This window comes from Danio rerio, chromosome 11 (assembly GCF_052040795.2).
Source record: "Danio rerio strain M-AB ecotype USA chromosome 11, GRCz13ab, whole genome shotgun sequence".
In the NCBI taxonomy this organism is placed as follows: domain Eukaryota; kingdom Metazoa; phylum Chordata; class Actinopteri; order Cypriniformes; family Danionidae; genus Danio; species Danio rerio.
The window spans coordinates 23096195-23123607 of NC_141031.1; the positions used below are offsets into that span (position 1 = coordinate 23096195).

The window sequence follows — 27413 nt, forward strand, 5'->3', positions numbered from 1 at the left end:
AGCTAAGACAATATGCTGTGGTTCACAGATATCAGTCAGTCAGTGTAACTATTAGCTGTATCAGTTTGAGCCTGAATCAGACAAAAAATGAGATGACACTGAATCTCATGCCTGCTCTCTAAAATAACATCTGACAAGTGTCTTTCATATATATCCGAAATAAGCATGTGTAAGTATTGAAACGTTCACACATCTTTTGTAAGTTGATTTGTTGAAATGTATAACGCACAGAAAGCGGCCGCGGTGTTTTAGCTTAATATGTAAATATTCTCTTTTAACATCTATATGACCATGTCTATTTTAGTACTTTTTTAAATATGTTTGATTGGTTGTATAATTTTTGTATTGTTTTTTCTAGGTTGTTCAGGGACAACAGATGAAAAATTAATGTACACTGTCCCTTCCAAATAAACAAATAAATAAATAAATAAAATAAATAATTAAAATTAAATCATAAGCACTTCTCTCTTTGTGTAGTGTCCTTTGAAAGCCCAAATACAGAAACAGAAGAAGCTCTGTGGAAATAGAAGCGAATGGATGGCATTTTAGCTTTCTCTGCTATAACACCATATCGCCACTGGTCACACCCCTTCGCTGTGTGGTGTATGCATGTAACCTGAAGTTTTATGATCTCATTAACACAGGTGTATTTTTTTGTAGGTTCCAAATTTTGTTTGTTGCAGGCTTTGCTAAGCTAACTCTGTAAAAGCCAATGTCTCCCTTTGCATTGAACTTTGAGTGTATTACATACAGAGATGTTGTTTAGCTACATTACACATCAACTAAAGTTTAAAAGATGATATCATAGGGGATCACCTATTTAACCAGGGGATTTTTTGCTCCCCAGTTTAAGACATTCTCCCATTCCGTCATGATTTAGGAGATGATGATCATTATATTTTAAGAGATTTGTTTTGCTTGGCTCACTGTGTAATACCAGTTCACACTGTATGTAGTAATTGCAGGGCTGTCGCTTGAATTCACAAGGCCTGGGACAAAATAACTTTTTTTTTTTTAATGGGTGAGCTGTAATCATAGTATGCTGACTGCCTGTGCCAATCACTGGAGTTAGGCAAAAAAGACCCAGCAGTGCATCTATCTATCTATCTATCTATCTATCTATCTATCTATCTATCTATCTATCTATCTATCTATCTATCTATCTATCTATCTATCTGTCTGTCTGTCTGTCTGTCTGTCTGTCTGTCTGTCTGTCTGTCTGTCTGTCTGTCTGTCTGTCTGTCTGTCTGTCTGTCTGTCTGTCTGTCTGTCTGTCCGTCCGTCCGTCCGTCCGTCCGTCCGTCCGTCCGTCCGTCCGTCCGTCCGTCCGTCTGTCCGTCCGTCCGTCCGTCCATCCATCCATCCATCCATCTTGTCTCCCTCTCTTGGTTATTTTATATTTAAAATAATTTTAAAAGTCGTCTGGTGTAGTGTATAAAACCATCTCTTTCTCACTGTACTCAATACAGTAGGTGACTTGTAACAATGTCATATAGAGCTGCAGAACTTCTGACTCTCATCCAGTTTTTAATGTTTTGTCAGAACAGCAGGCAACGATTGAAAAACAATTCAATGATTATGTACAACAAAATGTGCTGATGAAGCTGTTGGCCCCCTACTAACCACTGGAGTACTTTCTCTGTTGGTAGTCAAGAGAATTTGTGCTGTGTGTGTGTAAATGCACTGTTTACCTCCTTTCCTCCTGAGCTCATTCTTTTCTGACTTATCTACCAAAATACCTTTCAAATACAGATGCTTTGTTTTCTCTTTTTATCTCTGTCCGTGAATTGCGCATAGGGCACTGCATTAAAAAAAGAACATATTAAATAAATAAATAAAACACATCTATCTGAACCAGTGCTGGATTGACACCAAAAGAGATTTTTAAAATTTTTAAGTGTTTGTTTTTTTTAATGACATTAGAGTGTTTGCTATACTGGCTCACAAACTGTGGCTGACTACCCTTCATTTCTAATTAGTCAACGATACGGATGTAAAACACTCTCATGAAAACAAACACTCACTCAAACATTCAAGCTCATATGAAAATGAGAGGAAAATGTTTCATGTACTGATGCCAAAATGCGTTGATCCACAGTACGGACATCAAAAACATAAAAAATATTTCCTCCTGGGAGAGCTAAGGAACGCATTGCAATAAGCACTAGCCACCCATCAACTCTGATGCAAGAAAACGCATCTCTTAACTCATGTTTTTTTTCTCCTGATGGTGAAACATGCATTAAGGGATTTGGAAGGGTAATATTGCATTCATAGATGAAACTTAATAATGCGAGGCTCTGTTGATTTACTCATAAATACTGTTCATCAGCAGTTTCCGTCCCCAAAAAGAATAATATCTTACCAGCAATGCATTAATTTGCTCCTGACAAAGCAGGCATATTATGAGCATCTTAGCTTTGCAAGAATTTATGCTTACTTTCGTCCAAAAATCAGCCAACCATATGGTCAGCCGTCTATGTTCTCTTAATTTGCAGAAGTTATTGAAACCGAAATTCTGGATCAGCACCAGTTGTGTCTAGTTAGGCCTTTGTGCTGAGAATCGCTATGTCAAATTTGACCATAAGGCTTTTAATAGTATAGTCTCAATGCAGCTTACCGATTAAAACAGGTTATTACAGTATGTGATGTAGTACTTTGCTGCTAATTAGCTTTAAATGTGAAAGCATTTGGTGATATGATGGACTACAGCAGATTTTAATGTGCTATACATTGCAGCCACAGCACTTGCACTCACAGCCTGGCGATTTCAAGCTGGACCATCTTGTAGTTTTATAACACAGATGGAACTTTTGTTCTGTCGGAAACTTTTTACCCCTGTGGCAGCGTACATGTGGCATTGTAATAATTTTTCATCTTCAGTTCTGCTTGCCAGAATGACTCCTCACCTCTGTGTAATTTTGTAAATTTGCAGTCCTTTTTGAACCCTCTGTTCCTGCAGCTAATACTGTGCTTTTGCACTGCGATGTAGCAATTTAAATCCTTTTATAAATGGAATACTTCACCTCCCTAGCCAACCTTTTTGCAAACACTGGTGTAGACTCACATGGACACTGAGGGACAAGACTTGCTGAGAACACACAAATAAAAAATATATTGTTTTTCTTTTTTTCTCACCTGATTGTTTTATCAAAACACCTTTGTCACAAATTAAACTACTATGTAATTAATAAAATAGAAACTATATTGGCACATATTAATAATGCATAATGTTTACATAGGATTTACCATGATTTATTACACGTATGCATCATTATGTATGTTTATTAATCAATAATATAATTATATCTAAAGATAAAGGTGTTTACCACCACTACTACTACTAGTAGTAGTATATATAGTACTCTTTATCTATTTAAGTATGATCAATGCATAATGTATTTTATCTACTAGTATCAACAGTAGTAGTAGTAGTAGTAGTAGTAGAATTAGCAGCAGCAGCAGCAGCAGCAGCAGCAGTAGTACGAGTAGAATTAGTAGCACTAACAGTAGTAGTAGTAGTAGTAGCAGCAGCAGTAACAGTAGTTGTAGTAGTAGTAGCGGCAGCAACAGTAGTAGTTGTAGTTGTAGTAGTAGTATTAGTAATAGTAGTAGTAGTAGTTGTAACAGCAGCAACAGTAGTTGTAATAGTAGTAGTAGTAGTAGTAGTAGTAGCAGCAGCAGCAGCAGCAGCAGTAGTAGTAATTGTAGCAGCAGCAGCAGCAGTAGTTGTAGTAGTAGTAGTAACATCAGCAGCAGTAGTAGTAGTATTAGCAGCAGCAGTTGTAGTAGTAGTAGTAATAACAGCAGCAGTAGTAGTAGCATTAGCAGCAGCAGTAGTAGTAGCAGTAATAGCAGCAGCAGTCGTAGTAGCATTAGCAGCAGCAGCAGTAGTAATAATAGTAATAGCAGCAGCAGTAGTAGTAGTATTAGCAGCAGTAGTAGTATTAGCAGCAGCAGTAACAGTAGTAGTAATAGCAGCAGCAGCAGCAGTAGTAGTAGTAGTAATAGCAGCAGCAGTAGTAGTAGTATTAGCAGCAGCAGCAGTAGTAGTATTAGCAGCAGCAGCAGTAATAGTAGTAGTAATAGCAGCAGCAGTAGTAGTAGTAATAGTAATAGCAGCAGCAGTAGTAGTATTAGCAGCAGCAGCAGCAGCAGTAGTAGTATTAGCAGCAGCAGCAACAGCAGTACTAGTATTAGCAGCAGCAGCAGCAGTAGCAGCAGCAGTAGTAGTATTAGCTGCAGCAGCAGTAGTAGTAGTAGTATAAGCAGCAGCACTAGTTGTAGCAGTAGTAGTATTAGTAGTACAAATACGTTGATTCATGCAAATAGATATAGACCAACATAATAAATTAGAATTTAAATTACATTAATCATCAGTTTAAGTATGTATAATGTTATGAATCAGAGATTCCCAAAGTGGCCCATGGTAACCTTTCATTTGGCCTGTCATCCTATCAGAGAAGAGAGGGAGAGTTTTGGAGAGGGTTGGGGTTAACACCTTTAATACACACTGTCATTTTTAATTTTACGTAACCTTTTATATGTTTGTTTTATTAAAAGCTACACAAAACTAACTTTGATTAAATGCTTCAATTATATGTTGAAAATTATATAAAAAAAAAAAAATCATGAACATCTTGTTGCACAACTTATACACCACAACTCAGAATTCCTCAGTGAGCAAATCAAAGGAAAAGCTGGTGCAGATTGTCTAGTGTATTCGGCATTAAACTCCATTGTGTTATACAGTAAATGGAATTACCATGTTTTTGTTATATTAGGCTAATGATAAACTTAAAAAAATAAATACAGTATAAAATGCATTATTTGATCTGATGATTTTAATTAAATTTGAAATAAATGAGGACCATATCCATGGCTGCTTTTTTATATAACTTGATATATTTAACTTCGGTCCATGGCTCTCAATCAAGTTTGGTGTTTGACCCTTCATAACAAAAATTCTGTTGAAAATTATACAACATCATGTATATACTGCAGAAATATATACCACATAATATGATTTAATTGGTGTTTATCTATTACATATAATAGATAATAGAATAATATGTGTGTTACAATAATAGTAACAATAATAATATGCATTTATGGATCTATGCATAAAAGCTTAAATAGAACAACACCAATATTCATTCATTCATTCTTTTTCCTTCGGCTTAGTTCCTTTATTTATCAGGGATCGCCACAGAAGAATGAACCACTAACATATCCAGCATATATTTACGCAGGGGATGCTCTTCCAGCTGCAACCCAACACTGGACAACATCTATAGACCCTCACATTTACATACAGTACAGACACTACACCCAATTTAGTTTATTCCATTCACCTTTACCACATGTCAATTGTCAATGTCAATTTTATTTATATAGCACTATTATACACAACCAAAGGTTGACCAATGTGGTGAACAATGCAAATCACAGAACAAGTATAAAATTATAGCTTAAACAAACAATTCTCACTAACAGTTATTATAGCTAAAAACAAACAAATGTCACTGATAGTTATTATAGCTGAAAACAAACAATTCTCACTAATAAAATGGAAAGTTTTCAACCTAGATTTAAAAACAGACAGAGATGTTATAGACCTAATACAGTGGGGTAGAACATTCCACAAGGTAGGACTAGCAACTGCGAAAGCCCGGTCACCCCTGCATTTCAGCCTGGACTTTGGGATGTATTATAGTCTCTGGTTAGATGACCGAAGAGACCGACCAGACTGATGTTCAGTCAACAGGTCTGACAGGTAGGAAGGAGCCAGGCCATTTAGTGATTTAAAAACCAGGAGAAGAATTTTAAAAGTGACATGATAGTGCACAGGCAACCAGTGCATAGAGTGCAAAACTGGTGTGATGTGGTCATATTTTCGGTATTGGTTAAAAGCCTTGCAGCAGAATTTTGAACTAATTGTAGGCAGAATATAGTTGTCTGACTGATCCCAAAATATAATGAATTACATTAGTCTAATCTTGAAGTAATGAAAGGATGAATCATTTATATATATATATATATATATATATATATATATATTTTTTTTTTTAATTTCTTTGGACTGTGGGGGAAACCGGAGCACCCGGAGAAAACCCACACAAACACAGGGAGAACATGCAAGCTCCACAGAGAAATGCCAACTGGTTCAGCTGGGGCTTGAACCAGCGACCTTCTTGCTATGAGGCGACAAATGCTAATGTAATACTTGTAAATATTAAAAGAAAATATTGTATAGGTTTTCACACATGATTTACCACACATTTTATTAATCGTAAGTATGTTATTCTATATGTATAATGTGGTATAATATGTAATATTATAGAGATACATAATGTGGTAATCCCTGTAGAGATACATAATGTGGTAATCATAGCCTAATAGAACGGCTACAGCTACATCTGTTAACACGCTGCTTTCGCTGAAAATGTGGTGAAATGAATCCATCCATTCCTTTGTACAAATCTCCAGCATTTCAGTTTGCACCTTTACAAGCTTCCGTTTCTCAATTTTTTTTCCGGTTAGCTGGGTTGTAAAGGATGTATTTTAGTTTGTTTAGCAACAACAGGTGTAACAAGTATTATCACGTCTTATTACAGCATTCTACTGTACGGTTTAAAGTGCTAGTCCTATACTTTAGTATTTTGCCCAGGTATCAGCACTGGCCTGGGTGCATCCCTTCAATGTGTGAGACGAGGTGAGAGTCCAGCTGGGGAAATTACAGAAGCAGCCGCTGATTGAACCACTGATGGAGACCATTTGAGCCTCAGCGCTGCAGCAGGAAATTGAATTACCCTCACAATCTGTTTGTGCAGTACGTGCATCCCTCTGTTGTTCCTCTACCACTGCCATGTGTGTGTGTATGTTTGTGTAGACTGTTTTTGATTACCTCGCTGAATGTGTGAAATCCGCCTGATCTGCTCTACTGTTGCACACGGCCGGATTTAACCATGTCACACCTACAGGATATTACCTCTTTTATGGTGTGTCACATGACTGAGAGAGGCTGCGCCCACAGCTGGAAAAGGTTTTAGAGATATGAGATAATGCCTGAAGGCTCCAGACCCACTGAGCTTGGTTATTAGATTGAAAGCGATATTCTTTGGTCACTTTGGACTTCAGTACAGATGATGGTTTGCACTTCCATCCTCGCATTATCCAGACTAAAGCTAGATCCTGAAGATCAAGCTCTGCCAGGTCTAAGCTGCAGCTCAGGTAACATAAAACCTACCTTGCTGAAAAGACCTGCTTGAATTTTGTCGAAGTTCACACCAGCAAAAACTGGGGCTACATTGGTTTGTTAAGAAGACTGTTGAGGAAAGCATTAAAAATCTAAAGACAGTTACTAGTGACAAAACTGGTTTGGCGTTGTAACGCTATGATGACTTTATATTTTCATGTACTCATTTTAACCTATTTGAGTTTCTTTTTTTCTATTAAACTCAACATAGATTATTTGAAAATGCATGTTGAGATTAGAAATCTGTTTTACAAAGAGCGTCCTGGCCTAGATTAGACAATATGTAGTTCACCAGTGGTGTTAACACGTTACAAATACTCAAACTATTTAAATTGAGTAGTTTGTCTCAGAAATTGTAGTTTACTAAATCATTTTACCAATGTGTACTTTTACTTTTTGAGTACAGTATTGGTACTTTTACTCCACTTCTTTTCTTTCTACCTGCAGTCACTACTTTATTTTTTCTTGTTTATGGAGATTGGAAAAATCAGTCCTGTGATTCCTGTTCAATCAAATCCCAGATAGAAGGTAAATTGCATCATAATGAACTACCTCAAGACATGGACAATTTATAATGGCAGCAAACTGTTTGGAAGCATTAAAAGTGTCCAAGAAGATGTCCAAAATCTTTACACGCATTGACCCAGAGACTATTTAGATACATGTCACTGATGAGAAGATGACGGCTGTTTACTGTATAATGACTTACTGTAAATGGCCATAAACACCCAGCAGGCTCAAACATCAACATGACTTCAGATTGACGTTGTACCCCAATATCGTGGGTACATTGTATTTTGTTTGAAAATGAAAATTGGGTTGACGTCAGAACTCAACATCAGGTCGATGTCAATGTCCAAAATCCTACCTAAAATCAACCAAATTTTAACGTCTAATGATACAGCTTGAGTTTGTGTCAAAGTTACCACTATGACATCTATCAGACATTGGATTTTAGTTGCCATATCTGATGAATTAATGTCAGTATTTGACGTCAATATGACTTTGGTTAAAGATGTCGAGTTTCTAATACAACCTCAAATCAACCAAATATCAACGTCATTTGGCATCGCTATTGAACATTAAAATAATGTTGTTTTTTCCCATTTCAGTACGAACCACAAGTACAGACGATAAATAACCTTCCTGAGACCGAAGGCTATAGCTAGAGAAAGGTTTTTTACTAATGTAAGTTTGGAGATATGAGGGCAGTAAACCCAGAATAGAATTATAAACAAAGATATGCCAATGCTTGAACCTACGAGTGGACAAAGCAGACAATCCTACCAGAGTGTCCAACACACAAAGAGAGAGGGATTTAAGATTTGTTATAATCCTCAGTGCACCATGTTAAAACCATGGTTTTACCAATCAATGAAAACGAGGGCCAAAAGAAAGGGTTTCATCAATTAAAATTCCAAGATACATGTACTGGGACACAAATTTGATCTCTGAACCTTGAATAGTATAAATAGAACAGAGATTTTGATGAATTTGTTTTGACTTGGGAAAGCAGCAAGTTTTGTTTTATCAGTGTTTAAAACTATTAACTTACGTACAGTAAGTAAATGGTTACATTCAATCAGCGTTTTTCAAAATAACTTTTAAATAACTCATAAATGTTTAAAACTACGTATGGTAAAGTCTTTTTGGGTGAACTATACTTTGAAGTCCTCTCATTTACTTTGAATGATAAGATGTCAAGTATTGTTGAAGTGAATTGTGGATTTGTCCTGTTGTGTTGGATCTGTTACTCTTGGCAGAAGCTAAAAACGTTGAACTTTTCAATTGTCATCATACTGTAGGCATTAGCTTATAAGGTCACTATACTAGTATACAGTACACTATACTAAAACTAGTGCAGACAGTCAGTCACGTTTGAGTCACACGAGAATAAAATAGAGGAAAAACCTAATATCACTGTTGGTAATCACCTATGATCAATCTTTATATACATAATGGGACTGTTATAACATGTGTGTGTTATATAGCCTATATTGGTGCGTAAACAAACAAGCTGGATGTGATTGCAACACTAAGGTGCTTGCGTTAGTGCGACACTTCAGACATGCCCTGTGTCAAGCATTAATTTTGATGCCCAGTGTAAATGCATAATAGGCTAGAAATATATGTAAAGAAACAGTGAATTGCTTTAAAATGCTATTTAGCATTTTTGTTCATGCACACATTTAAAATAAAATTGGCTTGTTTAGGATTGTCAGATTTTACAAAAGGTGCAGGTTAGTCACACCAGTTTGCAGTGTTGACAAACTGAAAACTATAGTTTGAGAGATTTGTACATGTACTTTTATTCAAATGTGTGTGCTTTTGTTTGTTTGCAAATGTTTGCTTACCTTCATGCACCTTGATGGTTGCCACTTTGGTTTCTATTTCCAGCCTTAGCTCTTAGCTTGACAAATTAGCTTAATTTGAAAATGTGAAAATCTTTATATAGCTATCTAGAGCAAAATAATTAATTGTTAAAAGACATAATAAAGTTGCTTCTATCTATTACACAAGTACAATCATAGTGACCATCAAAGGGATAGTATGTACTCGCCCTCAAAGGATTCCAAACCCTTGGGATTTTTTTTTTTTTTTTTGTTCTCTTTGGATACTCTAGTCAACGAATCAATCAACCCCATTAAAAATCCAAAGTAATTAGATATTTTTAGATTAGTTATCGCTTTTCCCCGGAAACTACAGTACAGTATGTGTTAATTTGTTAGCTTTCTCAGTATGGGAAGAGAAAAAAGGTGATTCTAAAGTTACTTACTCCTCTTGCTTAATCCGACTTTCTGTTCAGATTACAGTTAGGTTCTGATCAAATTCAAAGACATTTAAAGGGAGCTGTACCACCCTCTTAAGTACTGAGGCCTTACATTAAAAGCCCGAAAAGCACAAAAAACACGTCTAGCATGTCCAACTGGATATTTGCATAAAGTATATTACTGGTTTAATCCTTTTGCACATAAGTAATCAGCAACAGACAACAGCAATTTACTAGAGCAAACACACAGTATTTTCCCATTCTGATTTTGGCATGTATCCAGTTGACATTTTTGTGGCGGAATATGGCAAAATACATTATCCAAACCAAGGTCCAAGCATACGGTGATATGGGAGATAAGAGTTTAAATCCAGTCTGTTTGCCCTGTTATTTTTAATCTCCAAGCAATATAGTGACGATAAACAATGTGTGTATGTTCAAGTTCTAGTAAATGTCAAATAATATTTAAAAAAATCCTCTAAAATTGTTTATTTTACTGCTGTGACTGTTTGTGACGACCTAAACCCTCAGCAGTGCACTTCTGCTTATTTAAGCAATCAAGAACGTTTTACCTCATTGTTATTCTGCACGCAACCCATTAGTAATAATTAATCAAAACAAACAAATGGCAGAAAACAATAAAGTCCATTGTTGTTTTTCATAATCAGACAACTAATTAATTTGTATCAAGCCAACTTTGCGGCTTTCTCTCCAGTAGGGAGAAAGACATGGAGGAACACGGAAATTTCCACTTCTCACTACGCTCACTCCAATTAATACAGAAATCCATGTGGAACGGAATATTGTTTGTTGCCATTTTGCGTGATGAATTATTCATGTTTTTGTTGTGGGAGTGTTTTGTTAGTAGATACATTTCTTTGCATCGTCTTCTTTCTTGTTGCATCTCCCCCTGCTTGTATTAACAAGACCCAGCAGAATTGCCCATTACTTCTGCACTTAAACTGAAACTTTATTTTATTTGCTTGTTCATTAGCACGGTTTTAATTGTATTGGCTGTGTAAGAGCGTGTTCAGTAAAGTGTTGCAGAAGATCTTTGGAGACCTCGCGGCTCTGTCACATCGCTGCGAAAGCCGAGTGGAGAGATGTAAAGCAGAACTTGTGTTGTTCACGGTTCACAGGAAACATTCACAATGGCTTTAGTTCAAGCATTTTGTGCTGCACACAGGCAGTGACCGAAAACACTGTCGGACAAGAAACGGAGTAATTTATATTTTCCGAGAGAGAAATAAATTGCGATGACCTTTCCATTTCAAAGATGTATGAGAGATCGCACATATAGTCATCCAGCAAGAGTGATTTAAAACGCACAACAGGAGAGCGTGACTCGGGGGAGCTGAGAGTGTATAGACGGCAAAGGCTGAGCGAGTCCTTGGAATCCTGCAAATGTTTTCGACAATTATTTTCTTCAGGCAGATGCTGCTTAATTGAACCTAAACGCGTGTCTGCATCTCCAATGAATCATCAGCCGAGAAGAGCTTCTTAGTTCATTATTCAAATGAAGGAGGTATTTATTTTTAAGATTTCTTTCGGGGTAAAAGCAAGTTCCTTGATGTTTTACAGTTGGCTAAGTCTGCCCCGTACGTGCTGGGAGTCTGAAATCGTAACAGTGATTGTTAGTCATCTCCTGGTGAGCGCTACAAGGTTTAGGCATGGGCGAGAGTTCAGACACAGCGTTAGAGTCTGCATCCATGCCAAAATGCCCAGATTGTGTGCCAATGAGTCTGCGTGAAGCCTTGGGGAGGAGAGAGGAACTGCCTGAATTCGCAGCAGTGGGGGATGAGATGCTGAATAAATGAGAAATTGTTATTCATGTAGAATAAAGGAACATTGTTTGGAAGACCTACAGCGCTCTGGAATTTTATTTTGTGGGTTTGTAGTTTTCGGCATGCAGAAGTTTTGAAATATGCATTCATTGTGTACCTTAAGGTGAAGGAATGCATAAACTTTCCCCACAAAACTGTATTTCGGCTAAGGCCCTGTTTCCACCTGGTATTTGTGTTTTCATTGAGCTAATCACATTCGTTCGAGATTCCTTACCTTTTCCATTTGTCAGCTTTTGAAATAGTTGAAAAGAGTTTGCACCAGTATGTATCTTAAATAAAATATGATAATAATAATTAAATAATAATAATGACAACAGGGGGTGTCACGGCAGCGCAGTGGGTAGCATGATCAACTCACAGCAAGAATGTCGCTGGTTCAAGCCCCGGCTGGCTCAGTTATCATTTCTGTGTGGAGTTTGCATGTGCTCCCCGTGTTTGCATAGGTTGCCTCCGGGTGCTCCGGTTTCCCTCACAAGTGCAAAGACATGCACTATTGGGTAAAAGTAGTGTATGCATATGCATGTGAATGAGAGTGTATGGGTGTTTCCCAGTGATGGGCTAGGGCTTGAAGGGCATCCGCTGTGTAAAACATATGCTGGATAAGTTGGTGGTTTATTCCGCTGGCGCAACCCCTGATTAAAAAAGGGACTAAGCCGAAAAGAAAAAGAAAAGATAACAGATCATATAAATATACATCATCTGACCACCCCTATAATGGCTCATACCAGTGTGACTGCATGATCAGCAAATTATACAACAAAATATTCTGTCGGGGGTCTGAACATTGCCAAATCTAGCCCACTATTTCTGATCTAGGATGCTTTACAATAATATATTTGTTTATATACATTAAATTAGTAAGTACTGAAAATCAAGAGAAACAAAAAATATATACAGTTTTGTTAAAATGTTGTAGTTTGTATTTTAAGTAGTGGTGGGTCATTATCGACATTAACGTGCTGCGTTAATGAAAAATTCTTATTGTGCAATATGAAAACAATATCGCCGTTAATCTATTCTCAAAGTTTGGAAACTTTTATGACTCCATAAAACACTCACAAAAGATTTTTGCTGCTTGTTCAGCCTACTTATTTAAAATGAGTTAACTTAATCAGTTTGTGTTGACACAACATAAAGGAATTGTTTGAAATCCAGCTTCTTTTTACAGTGTATATATGACATGCCATATTATACATCACATCTGTTAAAAAAAACTTTCAGAGGTTATTGTAGCCCAGAAATAAGAAGCCAATGAGATGAAATCCAATGAAATATATTAATTTGGTTCACTAAACCATGCAAATGTATTACACAAAATACAAAAAAAGCTGAACTCCTCATAGCCAATGTATAATTCTCACACTGCTTATTGCATTGATTTCAGTGAATCAGCGTTTAAACAAATTGGTTAAATGGATGATTAGGTGATCATAGAAAGCTCAATGAGTAATTGTGTTTGAATGAATCAGTTGAATTAATGATGCAAATCTATGTTTGAATAAAATGGATGAATAAATGAACGATCAGTCACTCATATTTATTTGAATGAATTGATGGTTTTGAAATAATTGGTTGAATGAATCATACAGTACATCCAGCTATTAAAGCAGAATTTTTGTAAATGTCTTACAGTTTGGATAGGTCAAACCATATCTATCCCTATAGTTGAAGTGCATTGTTCTGAATACTAGATAATGCTGTGCTGGACATAAAAGTTGTTTTCATCTTGTAACCATCTCTGTTTTCTCTCACTTCTAGATACCCTGCTGTCATCTGGCCATGGTGAGTACTTGAGAAATATGTTCCCGGAAACAGCTCTGCATGACTCTGAATGTGCCAGATCTCAAATGTGATTATTATTTTTCAATGTTGGTCCGCAAGCATGCGTGACTCAGTCCATTGGAGCATCGCTGCGGCAGCAGATGTACATCTTTTTTATTTATTTTTTTATTTTTTGTGTGAAATTCACTTTGCATACTTTCAGCTCGGTTGGCTGACACAGAGAACCCAATCTTTGTTAGTGATTACTGAAGACTCACCTCTGCTCCCTCGGTTCTGTTCGGTGTTCAGAGCTGGCACATTTTCCCAGCATGCTCGTTCAATCATTCCCGACTCACTTCGGTCAATCACCCCTTGCGGTTTATTGTGCGGTTCGCACACATTTGGTCTGGCTGTTTGTCAAAGATGAGACGCTTGCCCTGGGAGTCACTCTATTGACAGACTTCTTTTTCACATACATTTGACTCAGTGGGGGGCAATCTTTAAAGTGTGTGTTTTCGCTATTGAATTTATGATGTTATAGAGCCTCAAATTACCTCTCATTTCTAGCAAAATGGAGGGTCAGAGGCACAGCGCATGTGCAGGATGTAATGGACTGCGTGACAAGCATACAGTCCACCTGCAGAGCTGCATGGGCCACTGGAAAATAACACCTGCGCTGACCATTTCTGCATTTATTTGGAGACCCAGAGAAATAGAGAGAGAGAGATCAGAAAGGAGACGAGAGGGGAAAAAAAAGCCTTGCAGAGTCTGTGCTTAAAGGGCAGTCCTGTCCCAAACTTGAGCTGTATATGTTTTGCACTCAAAGCACACTTGCCCACAATGCTTTGTGGAAACAAGACATGGCACTAGGTCCGATTTTTCCGTTTACTCTGCACTTTGCACGAGAATAGGATTTGTGGAGGCTAGCAAGGTCTGTATTTCCAGGCCAGCACATTTTACTTTTCTTTGCTAGTGCTCTTTTGTCAGACGGTAAGCTGGTACAAATAGTATGCTGCCCTTCAAGATTTCTGCAAATGCACCATAATGGATAATAATGAGGCTAATGCAAACACTTTGAATGGCTTGAAAAGGATGTGAGAACTCTCTGCGGACCAGAGAACTACTTTATTTGAGTGTTTTTAACTGGGCCTGTGTGGCGGTAGAGCAAATGAAGGAAAGGGCCATATGGTTGAAGCGATGTAGAAAGATGTTGACGACATCATCCTGACAACGGTAATGGTGATGGTCACAGTTTAGACAGCAGGCATTATTCCTCCGGCTGCTTTACATGAATGCATTTGAACACACACGCTTTCCTTTCTGTTCAGAGCCATGTGTGACTCAAAGAGGTCTGGTGCTGAAACATATGCAGAAAGGAGCAGGTATAGACTGCATGAGTATATGCACACAAATATACAGTACTCAGCATGACTGAGTACAACCCATTTTGAAAACAAATATTTTTATCCATTTCTCAGTGAATATAGGCTTCTTTTTTTTTTGGTGCATTTGAACAAAACAGATTTATTAAATGGATATATTTCTTAAAATAATATTTTAGTCAAAACATCTTTAGAAATAGATAATACATTTTAATTCATTCAAAATATTGGAAAACAAAATTACAAACTACAGAATTTCTGGAAATGTCTTCAGAGTTTTTCTTGAGTTTAGCTCTTTTTTAAATTTTTGTTAAATATTTTTCCATAACCTGAATCTGGGTGTACTAATTTTGGACCATTATCATAAGTTATTTTGTCAGATAAGCTGTAGATTTGGCTTCAGCTCAGACTAAAGTAATGTATGTGCACACATATAGTAATATTGTAAAGCTTCCTAAAGAAAATATTACAGTTTTTAGTTGCTTTGTTATATTTCTCAGGTTAGAATTGAAATTTGCAAAACAGTTAGTACATTTCTCAAAACAACGCTTACAAATAGCAAAACACCAAGGATTACATGCAAAAGCAGATCTCTTGCTCAAAATCCTTAGTTTGTCTCTCAAAACTAAATTTCCGGGTGAATGAATGTGTCAGGGCTATCAGAATGAAAAGTCCTTGTGTCATTGTGTACTGATAAGACAAATTTCGTACTCATGTTATGAATATAGCGGTGTACTCTGGAGGAGTAATCTGATGTAAAATTTGGCTAACTATTTTATTTTATTTTTTGCTGTATTGTAAGTTGTTGACAGATCATCTCATTAAGATACAAAAAGAAAGCACTGCATAGCACAAAAAACTCAACAAAATTAGAAATGTGAACACAGGAATCTCCTTTAAGATGCAACTTCATTAGAAAAAGACAAGACTCACCCGAGAGAAATTATATATATATATTATAATAGTCTCACCCCCCCCCCCCCCCAAAAAAAAATATATATATATATATGTATATATATATATATATATATATATATATATATATATATATATATATATATATATATATATATATATATATATATATATATATATATATATATATGTTTTTTTTTTTGGGGGGGGGAGGGGGGGTGAGACTATTTAACAGAGAGCAAAATAATACATTTTGATCAACATGATGTAGGAATATAATTAATAATGTTGTAGTTAATAATGTAGGAAAGAGCAGATAAATGTTCATAATCATTTGCGTGGATGTATGCAAGCATTTGCATTTGAATACAGTTGAAGTCAAAATTAATAGCCTTCCTCTGATTTTTTGTTTTTCTTTTTTAAACATTTTCCAAATTATGTTGAGCAGAGCAAGGAATCTTTCACAGTATTTCCTATACTAGTTTTTCTTGTGGAGAAAGTCTTGCTTGTTTTATTTTGGCTGAAATTAAAGCAGATATTTTTTAGAAACCAATTATCCACAGAACAAAACATCAGGTGTCAAACTCAGTTCCAAAAGGGCCGCAGCTCTGCACAGTTTAGTTCCAACCCTAATTAAATGCACCTGATCAAACTAATTGAGTCCTTCAGGCTTGTTTGAAACCTACAGGTAAGTGTGTTGGAGCAGGGTTGGAACTAAACTGTGCAGGGCTTCAGCCCTCCAGGAGTTTGACACCCCTGCTATTCACCTTATTCTTCGCAGACGACCGGGCGCAGCCATTCGAATCTTTTCGGCACAAGACTTCCAGTCTCATTCACTTGCATTCATTTTTAGACATAAAAACTGTTCGTTTCGCTGTTTGATGTTGCAAACTGATATTTCCCTGTTATATTATTATACTTGGTCTGTATAGTAATGCAAACATTTGTTTGTAGACCAAGTAGTTTGACCGTTTTTTGCCGTTTATTATTCCTAGTCATTTCTCCCAAAGGCGACTGAAGACAATCGCGAAAACAGGCGCACTTCCGCATTTTTGAATAAGGTCAATACAAGGATGTGCCTAATTGCACTAACTAGACTAGTTAAGCTTAATAACCTAGTTAAGCCTTTAAATGTCACTTTAAGGTAAATTATAGTATCTTCAAAAAATAAAGACAAATGAAATCATTAGAAATTAGTTATTAAAACTGTTATGTTTAGAAATGTGAATTAAACAGAAATCAGGGGAAAATACACAACAGGGCTAAAAATTCAGGATAATTAATTCTAATTAATTAATCTCACTTCAACTGTATATGAAGAGTTCAAAAGCAAAAACTTCCAAATGCCGTCTAATTTTATTTAGCCCCCTATTTTATTGTTAAGTTCATTCATTTATTTTCTTGTCGGCTAAGTTCCTTTATTAATCCGGGGTCACCACAGCGGAATGAACTGCCAACTTATCCAGCAAGTTTTTACGCAGCGGATGCCCTTCCAGCCACAACCCATCTCTGGGAAACATCCACACACACATTCACACACACACTCATCCCCTACAGACAATTTAGCCTACCCAATTCACCTGTACTGCATGTCTTTGGACTGTGGGGGAAACCGGAGCACCCGGAGGAAACCCACGAGAAGGCAGGGAGAACATGCAAACTCCACACAGAAGTTCCAACTGAGCCGAGGTTCGAACCAGCGACCCAGTGACCTTCTTGCTGTGAGGCGACAGCACTACCTACTGCCCCACTGCCTCACTCTTATTGTTAAGTTATTTCACTTTAAAGACAATGAAAATAACTTATTTGTCACTATAAAAGTAAAATTACTGATCCTACACACAAGAGTCAAAATAACCATTTTATTTAGTGGTTTTTGTATCTGAATTCTTCATATGTCGCTACAAGGCCAAAATTTACTGGTATAGTAATGTGTGGACACTTGGTCGTCAAACATAAGGAATACTAGGCACAAACACACAGACTGTAATATTCCTTGTATGTTCATTCATTCATTTTCCTTCAGCTTAGTCCTTCATTTATCAGGGGTTACCACAGCGGAATGAGCCGCCAACTATTCGTCATTTGTTTTACGCAGAGAATGCCCTTCCAGCTGCAACGCAGTAGTGTATAAACACTCTCACATTCACACATTGACTCATACACCATGGCCAGCTTTGTTCAACCAATTAACCTGCAGTATAGGGTATGTCTTTGCACGCAGAGGAAACCTACACAAACACAGGGAGAACATACTCCACACAGAAATGCCAAATGACCCAGCTGAGGCTCGAACCAGTTACCTTCTTGCTCAGTGCTAACCACTGAACCACCATGCCACCCATACTTAATTAAAAGCTATACTGTACACTCTCTCTGACATTTTTTTAAAACATTTGCTCAACACACACTCTTTCTGTAGAGTTTATTCAGAGTTTTTTTTTCATCCCACATCGTGATTTACTCATTTATAATACTCCTTCACACAAGACCTTCTCCGTTGTGTCAAGGCCGCAGTCGACCGCCTGTATCACCTATAGGAAAGACTGACTCTGCATGCACAAAAACATACAAGTAAAATCTTTCTGTGAGTGTTTTTGCTGAATGTCGCTCTCATTCTCTCTGTCTCTCTCCTCACTGCCCCCCTTCATTCTTCACCATGAATACCGGTTGATGGCTTAAACTAAAGGAATGAAAGCAGCAAAAGAAAACGAGTGTCAGGGAGATGGAGAAATGAAGATGAAAGAGTGAATCAAGGAGGACTCTGTGTCCTTGGCCTTTGTGTGGGACTGGCTTCACTCTGCGGTTTTGATGACAGAACGCTTTACAGCTGTACAGATTATGTGCACCTACCCAAGAGAAACACATTTTTTTATTTTTTTTATTTTTTTATTTTTTTACCTGAGCAAATTGCAGTTCATTCTTTCATTACCATTACTCTTATATTTTGGAGTTTCCGTTGTGGTTTGTCTGGGTCAGTTGTAAACTCGGTGACTATGCTTCTAAGATGGAAAGGTTTGTTTATTTATTTATTTTTTAATTATTATTATTATTATTAAGCTTATTTTGATCAATGTTATTAAGCAGTTATAGATGGTTTCCAGGGCTGACTCTAAGACCAGATATGGTATGTAGAAGAACCCCTCCATTAAAAAATGAATATGATAATGCACGTAATTACAGTTTTTCTAAACACATTTCTAAACATAATAGTTTTAAAAACTCATCTCTAATAACTGATTTATTATATATTCACCATGATGACAGTTATTAATATTTTACTAGATATTTTTTCAAGACACATCTATGGAGCTGAAAGTGACATTTAAAGGCTTAACTTGGTAAAATAAGTTAACTAGGCAGGATAGGGTATATATGCAAGTTATTATATAACGATGGTTTGTTCTGTAGACAACAGAAACAAATATATAGGTTAAAGGGGCTGATAATGTTGACCTTAAATATATATATATATATATATATTTTTTTTTATTAAAAACTGATTTTATTCTAGTCGAAATAAAACAAATAAGACTTTCTCCAGAAGAAAAAAATATTATCAGACATACTGTGAGAAATCTCCTTGTTCTATTAAACATAATTTGGGAAATACTTAAAAAATAAAATAAAATCAAAAGGGGGGTAATAATATATAATATATCTTAATAATGCATTAGAAAAAATAAAAAAGGACATTAACCCAATCAATTTAATACATACTCTTAGGAGTATTGTTTATCGATGGTTCATGCTAATGCTGCTAAATAATGGTAAGCTTTTAAAAGTGTTGCAAATGCATGCTTTGCTGAATAGTACTAGTAATTTATTTCAAAACACTGACTTCAACTGATCAAATGTTGCTTTATATAAAAATAGCTGCACCAAATGTTAAAATGTTAGTATAGATGGAAATAGCTGCACAAAGAACATAATCAATATGGCCGCCGAGTGACTTCCTTTGACTTTGCTCTTTCCTCCACTGCAAATTCTTTCTGTCCATTTCTCTTCTTTTGTCTCTGTCTTGTGTTCTTTCTACCCTCTTACTCTCTTGCAGTTTAATTGGCGCTACCTGAGGTAGGCCTAGGTGTAATTGTTATAGTAGAAAGTGCCTTGGTCGGCTGGTTTTAAAGCCTTTTATCTGTAATCTCCCGATTGATTATGCTTTTTTCTGCCAGCCGAGCAAATTGTTCAAGCCCATCAGGTGCACGGCGGGGAAAAAAAACACAGAAAGAGGAGCTTCAGCTGTGTAACAGCCAAATCACAGAGCACATCGGCTAGAGCATCACATTTAGTGACAGACAACACAATGCTGCTTTTTAGTTCACACACAAACTGGCAAATAAATCGCATATGTCTCACTCGTCTCACTGAGGGTAAAAAGTGGAGAAAAAAAGGACAGATTGAATGTGTTAATTCACCCACAAATAAAACTTTTATTTTACTTTAAAGGGCACCTTTTTTACCTCTTTTACAAGATGTAAGATGTTGCATCTTGTAGTAATTGCAATATATTATGAATGATTAGATGCAACTAAACCCCAACCTAACCATCACCCTGACCTTAACCATACAGTATAGTAAGATCTGTATGTGTAACTAATTATTATTACTCAGTATTTACACAAATCATTAGACTGTAATAAGGACACTTTAAAATTGTGTGAGCAAAACTAAACATTATTACTTTTTATCCACAGCCCGAGGACATTCAGACCTACAATAGTAAATAATGTTCGGTTTTCTCTACATACAATCGTTTTACTTCATTAGGCTTGATAGTATTGGGCATTTGTGTTGCCTGTGTATATTATTGGCAACACAAATATATATATATATATATATATATATATATATATATATATATATATATATATATATATATATATATATATATATATATATATATATATATATATATATATATATATATATGCCTGTGTATTTTCTTGTATTGTGCTGGCAGCCATTGGCCTGCACTTTATAAACTACCAAGGACCATTGTTTCAGCTAAAAATGCTAAACTGAAGTAAAAAATGGCCTGAGGGTGAGTAGTTTAAAATCACATTTTCATTTTTGGCAAGCTGTCCCTTTAAAAGAGTGTGTAATCTGTAATTTTAAGGGAGAAAAAAAAACCCAACAACAAGAATGTGTTTTCACTGTTGGCATGTAATTTATCAAAACATTATTTAGGCTGCGACAAATTGCAGTGAGTGATTTCTACACCGTTATTACGATTCTGCGAGCAGCTTCACAGTCCACCCAGCATGATCAATATCTTATTCAGCACGGTTGTATTTTTAATACAATGCATTAATGAATCCCGCCACCCAGGGGACTTGGCGTAGTGTCTTATTCTGCATATCTGTCTCAAACGGGCCCTCCTGTTAGTCTGTCATAGTGTAAAAAAAATGCCAGGGTGGCAAATGCATTAGTCTTAAGTATTAGATTTTAATACAGCGCTAAGGAGAGAATAAGAGGAACTTAATAGTTGAGGTTAATGTGGGTGTGATCCAAAACCGCTTGACAGAAATGAAGATAGATAACTAGAAAAATATACTGGTCTTACTTAGTGCGCCGGGTAAAATCCTACCCCTCCGTTGGGTTTTTGCTCTCTCTCCATCTTCCCAGGAGAGCTATATCTGTCCTGCTAATAGGTCCGCCATTGGAGTGGCTCTCTAGTAGTCATGCAGTGAGGTGAAACGTCCAATTTGGCTGCCTCTGGTGGGAACACTGTCCAGGCCCTTACTATCATGTTGGCATCGTGTGATAGAGATGCTGCTTGTAGATTGGCACTGATATGACAGGTGTTGCCTCTGCAATTAGGGTGTTTTAGTGTGTGTCGCTCAGGTTTTGCCTGCATTTTGTGTTCCAAATATACCCACGGTGATAGTAAAACCTGATTTCACCTGCATTTTGCGGAGAAGCTAGCAGTCCTCTATTGTGTACATGGAAAATGATGTTACTGTCTCTACATTTTCAAAGTCTCTACAGTTCTGCCAAAATAACAGCACAGTGCACAACACCTATCGCAATAATACCCGCTGAATTAATTCATAATCATTTGCTCACACAGACTCCGTTTCTGAAATGACTTCCAGGACTGATAAATCCTGTGCTAAAAATGCTGTGCCACTTAATCCATTTTCACTGACACCAGTATTCTCTTTGCAGATTTGAAGACACACCACAAATGACACATCCATTAAACTCACAAAAAAAGAATCCACTTCAAATTCTCGAAAGACACAATCCTCAATTAACTGTTTATCAAAAACTTTGCCACCATTTTTCACCATCTTCCCCCGTCACGTTCAGCCTTTTATGTTGGTACACTCTAACAAATTAATATGTAAGAATAATAGAAAATGTACTGGTAGCTCTCTTATTACACCGATATTTTACCATCATTTACTTGACCTACCTTGTCTGTTTAACTTTCAAACTAAACATGTCAATAAATCGTATTTTGTTAACTTTTTTAAGCATCTAAAGATGACAGAGCAGAGATCAATTTCTCAACATTCAATTCAGTATTGTGAATAAAAGGGAAAATGTTTGGGTTTCACAAGCTATGAGCAGATCCTATTAAACTACACTGCCTGTTCATTAACAGCTTAATGCTTAACTCTTTATTAACAGATGTTATTTTTTTTATTTATTTTTTATTATATATATATATATATATATATATATATATATATATATATATATATATATATATATATATATATATATATATATACATATATTACAGTGCAGTACTGATTTGTTTATGATTTGTTTATTTTATGAATTAAAATAATATTTTGTGAAACAGACAAACTTTAGAGAGAATGACTAACATTATTTTGGCTGGCTTTGAAAATGAAGAAAGTATAATTAATTGTATTAATTGTTTATTGATATATTAACTTATTTAGACCCGTTTATATATTTATTTATTTATTTATAGTCAAAGTAAAAAAAAAAAAAAAAAAAAAATATATATATATATATATATATATATATATATATATATATATATATATATATATATATATATATATATATATATATATATATATATATATATATTAAAATATAAAATGCATTATAATAAAATAAATAAAATAAGATAAAATAAAATAAATGTATTAAAATTTTCTCTCGCAAATAGAAATGTCAAAAAAGAAAAAAAAATAGTCATTTTAACATTGACTTGTATTTTATTGCAGACAAAACAACATTATTTAATTTGTTTCTAATATTTTTTTGTTTTTGTTTTTCAGAATAAACACTATTCCAATTTTGTTTCTTGCAATACATTTCAACAAAAGTTGGAACAGTAAAGCATTTGCCCATTTTGTAGTGTTGCCATTCCTTTTTACAACACTTAAAGCACTGAAAAACACTTAAAACACCTAAACGTTTAGGGACTGAAGACACCAAGTGTTGAAGTGTTTCAGGTGTAATTTTTTTTCACTCTTCCAACAAAGAAGGGCTCTATCGTACACCCTGCGCAATGCGGCGCAAGACACGACGCAATTGTTGTTTGCTAGTTTCAGCTCGGTGCAAGAGTTGCTTTGACATTGTGCACCATGCTGTTTAAATAGAAAAGTAGCAAACTTGTGCTCATATGTGTGCCTCAGGCGTATTGAGGCGCATTGCTGGTGCATTGCTATTTTGAAAAGCTATAATAGACTGTTCAATAGACCATATCAAAGCAGGTCTAAGGTCCAGCACAGAGTTCGTTAGTTGTGCGCCTCGCTTACGAATTGTTTAATAAAAACAGAATGTACAGAAATACGCAAATATCTTTGCAAATGAAAAATAATTAAAGGATTAAAATATTTTAAAAATGATTATTTCCTAGCCTACATAAATATAAACACCACTGCCTCCATGCCTTCTTCATTTAGGGGGGCTTTTTAGTTTATTCATGACAATTTGCTTTTGTATATTGTTATTATAAGTAGTATTTATTATATGCATTTTTATATTTGTTTTATCAAAAACAAGTTTAGATTTGCCCACCTGTCAGGCTTTTGACCTGAATAAACTCAGTTTTTGACCACACTTTATAAGTATTGTTCATTTATTTGTTTGCTGAAAATTCTAAACTGAATTTGGAAAAAGTTTTGAAAGAAATCTTTGCTCTTAATAAACAAAATTAATTACCTCTGTCCACAAGAGTGAAAGTGAAAGTAAATAATGAGGAGTCTCATCTTTCATTCTTGCGCTGTAGATGCTCTGTTTAACTTTTTCTCTATAGTGAAGCATTCAGTTTTTCCACTTACAAAGTCCAGTATCTAAATGGTAAATGCGCTATGGCACGACGCAACTGACTCTTAAAGGGAATGTGAGATGAGACTCTAATTGGTTTATGCTCAAAACACACCTATAACTCATTAGGAGAATAAGCTCAACCCTGTAAGACCATGCGCAAAGCAGATTTTTCCGTACTTAAAATTGCAGAAGTGGATTCGGACAGGCCCTTAATACTTTTGCACCCTGCGCTTTGCACTTTGCTCCTGAATCGTCAAAATAGAGCCAGAAGTCTTAATCTGGGCAACAGTATGGGGTCTTCTTTATCACATTTTGCACTTTAAAATGTGCCACACATTCTCTATTGGAATTACATTGTTATTATGTTTACATCCCCTATTTCAAATCATATCATTATTTAAACAATTTATCTGATTACTAGCCCTAAACTGCTCCTGTACCTACTGTTTTTGTAATGTGTTCCAGGTCTGAATGACAGGAAATAATGTATATTTACAAATGAAATGAAGTTGACCACACAAAACATAAAATATTTTGTGTTGATATTGTCTGCAATGAAATAGAAGTCAAATTTGGATATCACTACTTTCTTTTTTTATTTACATTTTGCATGGTATTCCAATATTTTAGTTTAATGATTTATATATTATATATATATATATATATATATATATATATATATATATATATATATATATATATATATATATATATATATATATATATATATATATATATATATATATATATATATATATATATACGTTTTACCCACTGCACATGGTTACCTACATGTGGCAAAAAACGTGTTTTTTACCAATGTTTTTATTTATCATACACTGTTTTTAATTTATTATTTTTTTTCAATGGGTTGGCGTTTTTTCAACCTTTTTATTCTAAAAAGACTGTTATTATTATAAAGAAATCCACTATTTGTTTTATTTTTTACTTTTATATTTCTATTCAGGAGCCATGTGCACCCACTGACAGGTAGAATCTGCTGCTGACATTTTGTACAGTATTTCCAAAGCATGGTAGATATGTATCCTATAAAATATGTAAAATATCAACATCATCAAATAAAAAAATAGACACCAAATAAGAAATTAATGACATGAAGGAATAAAAATATCTATGTAATAAATATCTCTAAAAGGTATAATAATTACAAGAATAAAAATTGTAAATTATTTTCAAAAGGCAAATGAGTTAATTAACCTTTTCTAATCGTGTACAAATATTTAGCAGCCAGTTTAGATGTAATTTTGTCCTCTCTGAGTAAATAGAAAAATTTATCTAAGTTGTTTAGATCAAACATGTTTACTACTTCTCCTTTTAGATCAAAATAATTAATTATATAATGTTTCTCTCGGTCTGAGCATGTGCTGGCAGCTGCGAAGCCAAGTAAAAGGCTAAAGATAAAAATGACGACGGCTTAGAAAGTGAAACCAAAAGCCGAATCCTGGACATTTTAGAAGATTTAGAAACCCCAGAGAAACGCATTTTTAAGTCACAAAAAGGTGCGTCTCCATGGTTCTCTGCAAAGCATGTAAGATTGTCTGTGGGAGTGTAGGGAGAAGCAGGAAACGTGTTGGGCGAGAGGAGATTTTCCACTAGTTAATCTATTACGGATGTTCAGCTTCTGCGCGGATACAAAAAAAGTGAAAAAAGATGATAATATAAAAACAATAAATGTCATTAAATATACCGTTAATATATCAGCCGTTAATATATCTGGGTGACACACCCAAGTGAAGTTTATGTGTGAGACGCACTGTACACATGTGTAAATATTACAGTATTTAATTGTGAGAGACTGTAAATAATATTTGGTTCAGTTATGGCATGAAAAAAAGAAACCCTCACTTTATGCATGCTTTGTACTTGTACAAGTGGTTATTTGCATAAACATTTGTAGTAATTACCTGCAATATGTTAAATAAATCTACTAGCAAATAAGCATACATTATTTGTAATCATAACAAATCATAACCAGCAAATATAAGACTCTTTGTACATCTCCTCAGTATCATATAACCAAGTTTATTTCAGTTAATCATTTGACACTCTCAGTATTCAGGGGAGCTGCCTTTTTAACGATTTTAAAGAGTCACACATTACCTCACATTATTTGCCAACAGCTGTTGCCAGCCTCTGGATGGCAGAACTTGTGCTTTCCGCAAGCGCCAGTGTGTGTATGTGTTTGTGTGTACTCATCTACATGTGTTTGTTTGCACTGCATTTGAGTTCCAATTAAAAGCATCAGTCCTTTTGGCACCGCAAGCTCCTTAAGGAAATAATCTCGTATATATAAGCACAGGAGGCTCGGCAGATGGTGCGATAGAGGGTTACCACCACTGAACTGTCACTTAGGAACTCGGATTTATAGTCAGTGATTCAACACTGTTCTTTAATTTAGCTTTCGCACAAACGCAAGACCTCTTCCTCTTCCGTACTAGGATGTTGTTCTTGTGATGAAAAGACTTAAGACAATGACACTTGTCTTTTATTATACAAAGAAGCAGACTGGTAAATACATTTCACAGAGCCGCAGCTGCGCTAAAGCTGCACATCTGCTCCTGAGCTCCAAATCCAGGCTAGAAAAACACTGGCTTCGGTTGGTTCAGCTGGCCACAGATTCTTCAGTCCTGCAGTGAGGTGGACAGGCACTGGAAAGACACTATTTAACTACGAGACTGATGGATGAACAGCTTTTGGTTTTTACCTTAGAGCTAACACCTGTTCGCTTGACGGTCCAGCCTGACAGCTTTGGGCTTGACGGATCTTTGCCATGTGGACTGTTATTCAAAATAATTAATAGGCCAAATTTGATCACATACACACACACACACACACACACACACACACACACACACACACACACACACACACACACACACACACACACACACACACACACACACACACACACACACATTACTAAGAGGGGACTGTTGCTCCATACTAGGCAAGAGAGGACCAGGGGTTTATTTCAAGGTATTTTTTTTATTATATTACTGCAAATATGTTATTGTTGTTTTGTTTTTTAAACATAAGCCAAGTGGGGACATGAACATCTATCTAACCCTATATTTTGAAAAGCCTTATATACATTTCTGGATATCGCGAATTATGTAGCCAGAGGTACATATGGCTGCATTATGTCTGTAAAACGAATGCTACAGTGCGGTATGACGCTGTTCCTTTTCGCCTACCAG

The 27413-nt window shown here is 35.7% G+C and overlaps 1 protein-coding gene across 3 annotated transcripts in view; it reads left to right on the forward strand.

The window, feature by feature from the left end:
- cdh4 (cadherin 4, type 1, R-cadherin (retinal)) overlaps positions 1-27413 on the forward strand; it is a 435407-nt gene that overhangs the window by 160588 nt on the left and 247406 nt on the right. For 2 of the 3 annotated variants that reach the window (XM_087271794.1, NM_131086.2), the window contains 1 exon segment: positions 13631-13654. Coding sequence is in view for 1 of the 3 variants with exons in the window: in NM_131086.2 (NP_571161.2) it covers positions 13631-13654 (24 nt within the window). In the remaining 2 variants the exon portion in view is untranslated. 3 annotated transcript variants of the gene reach the window in all.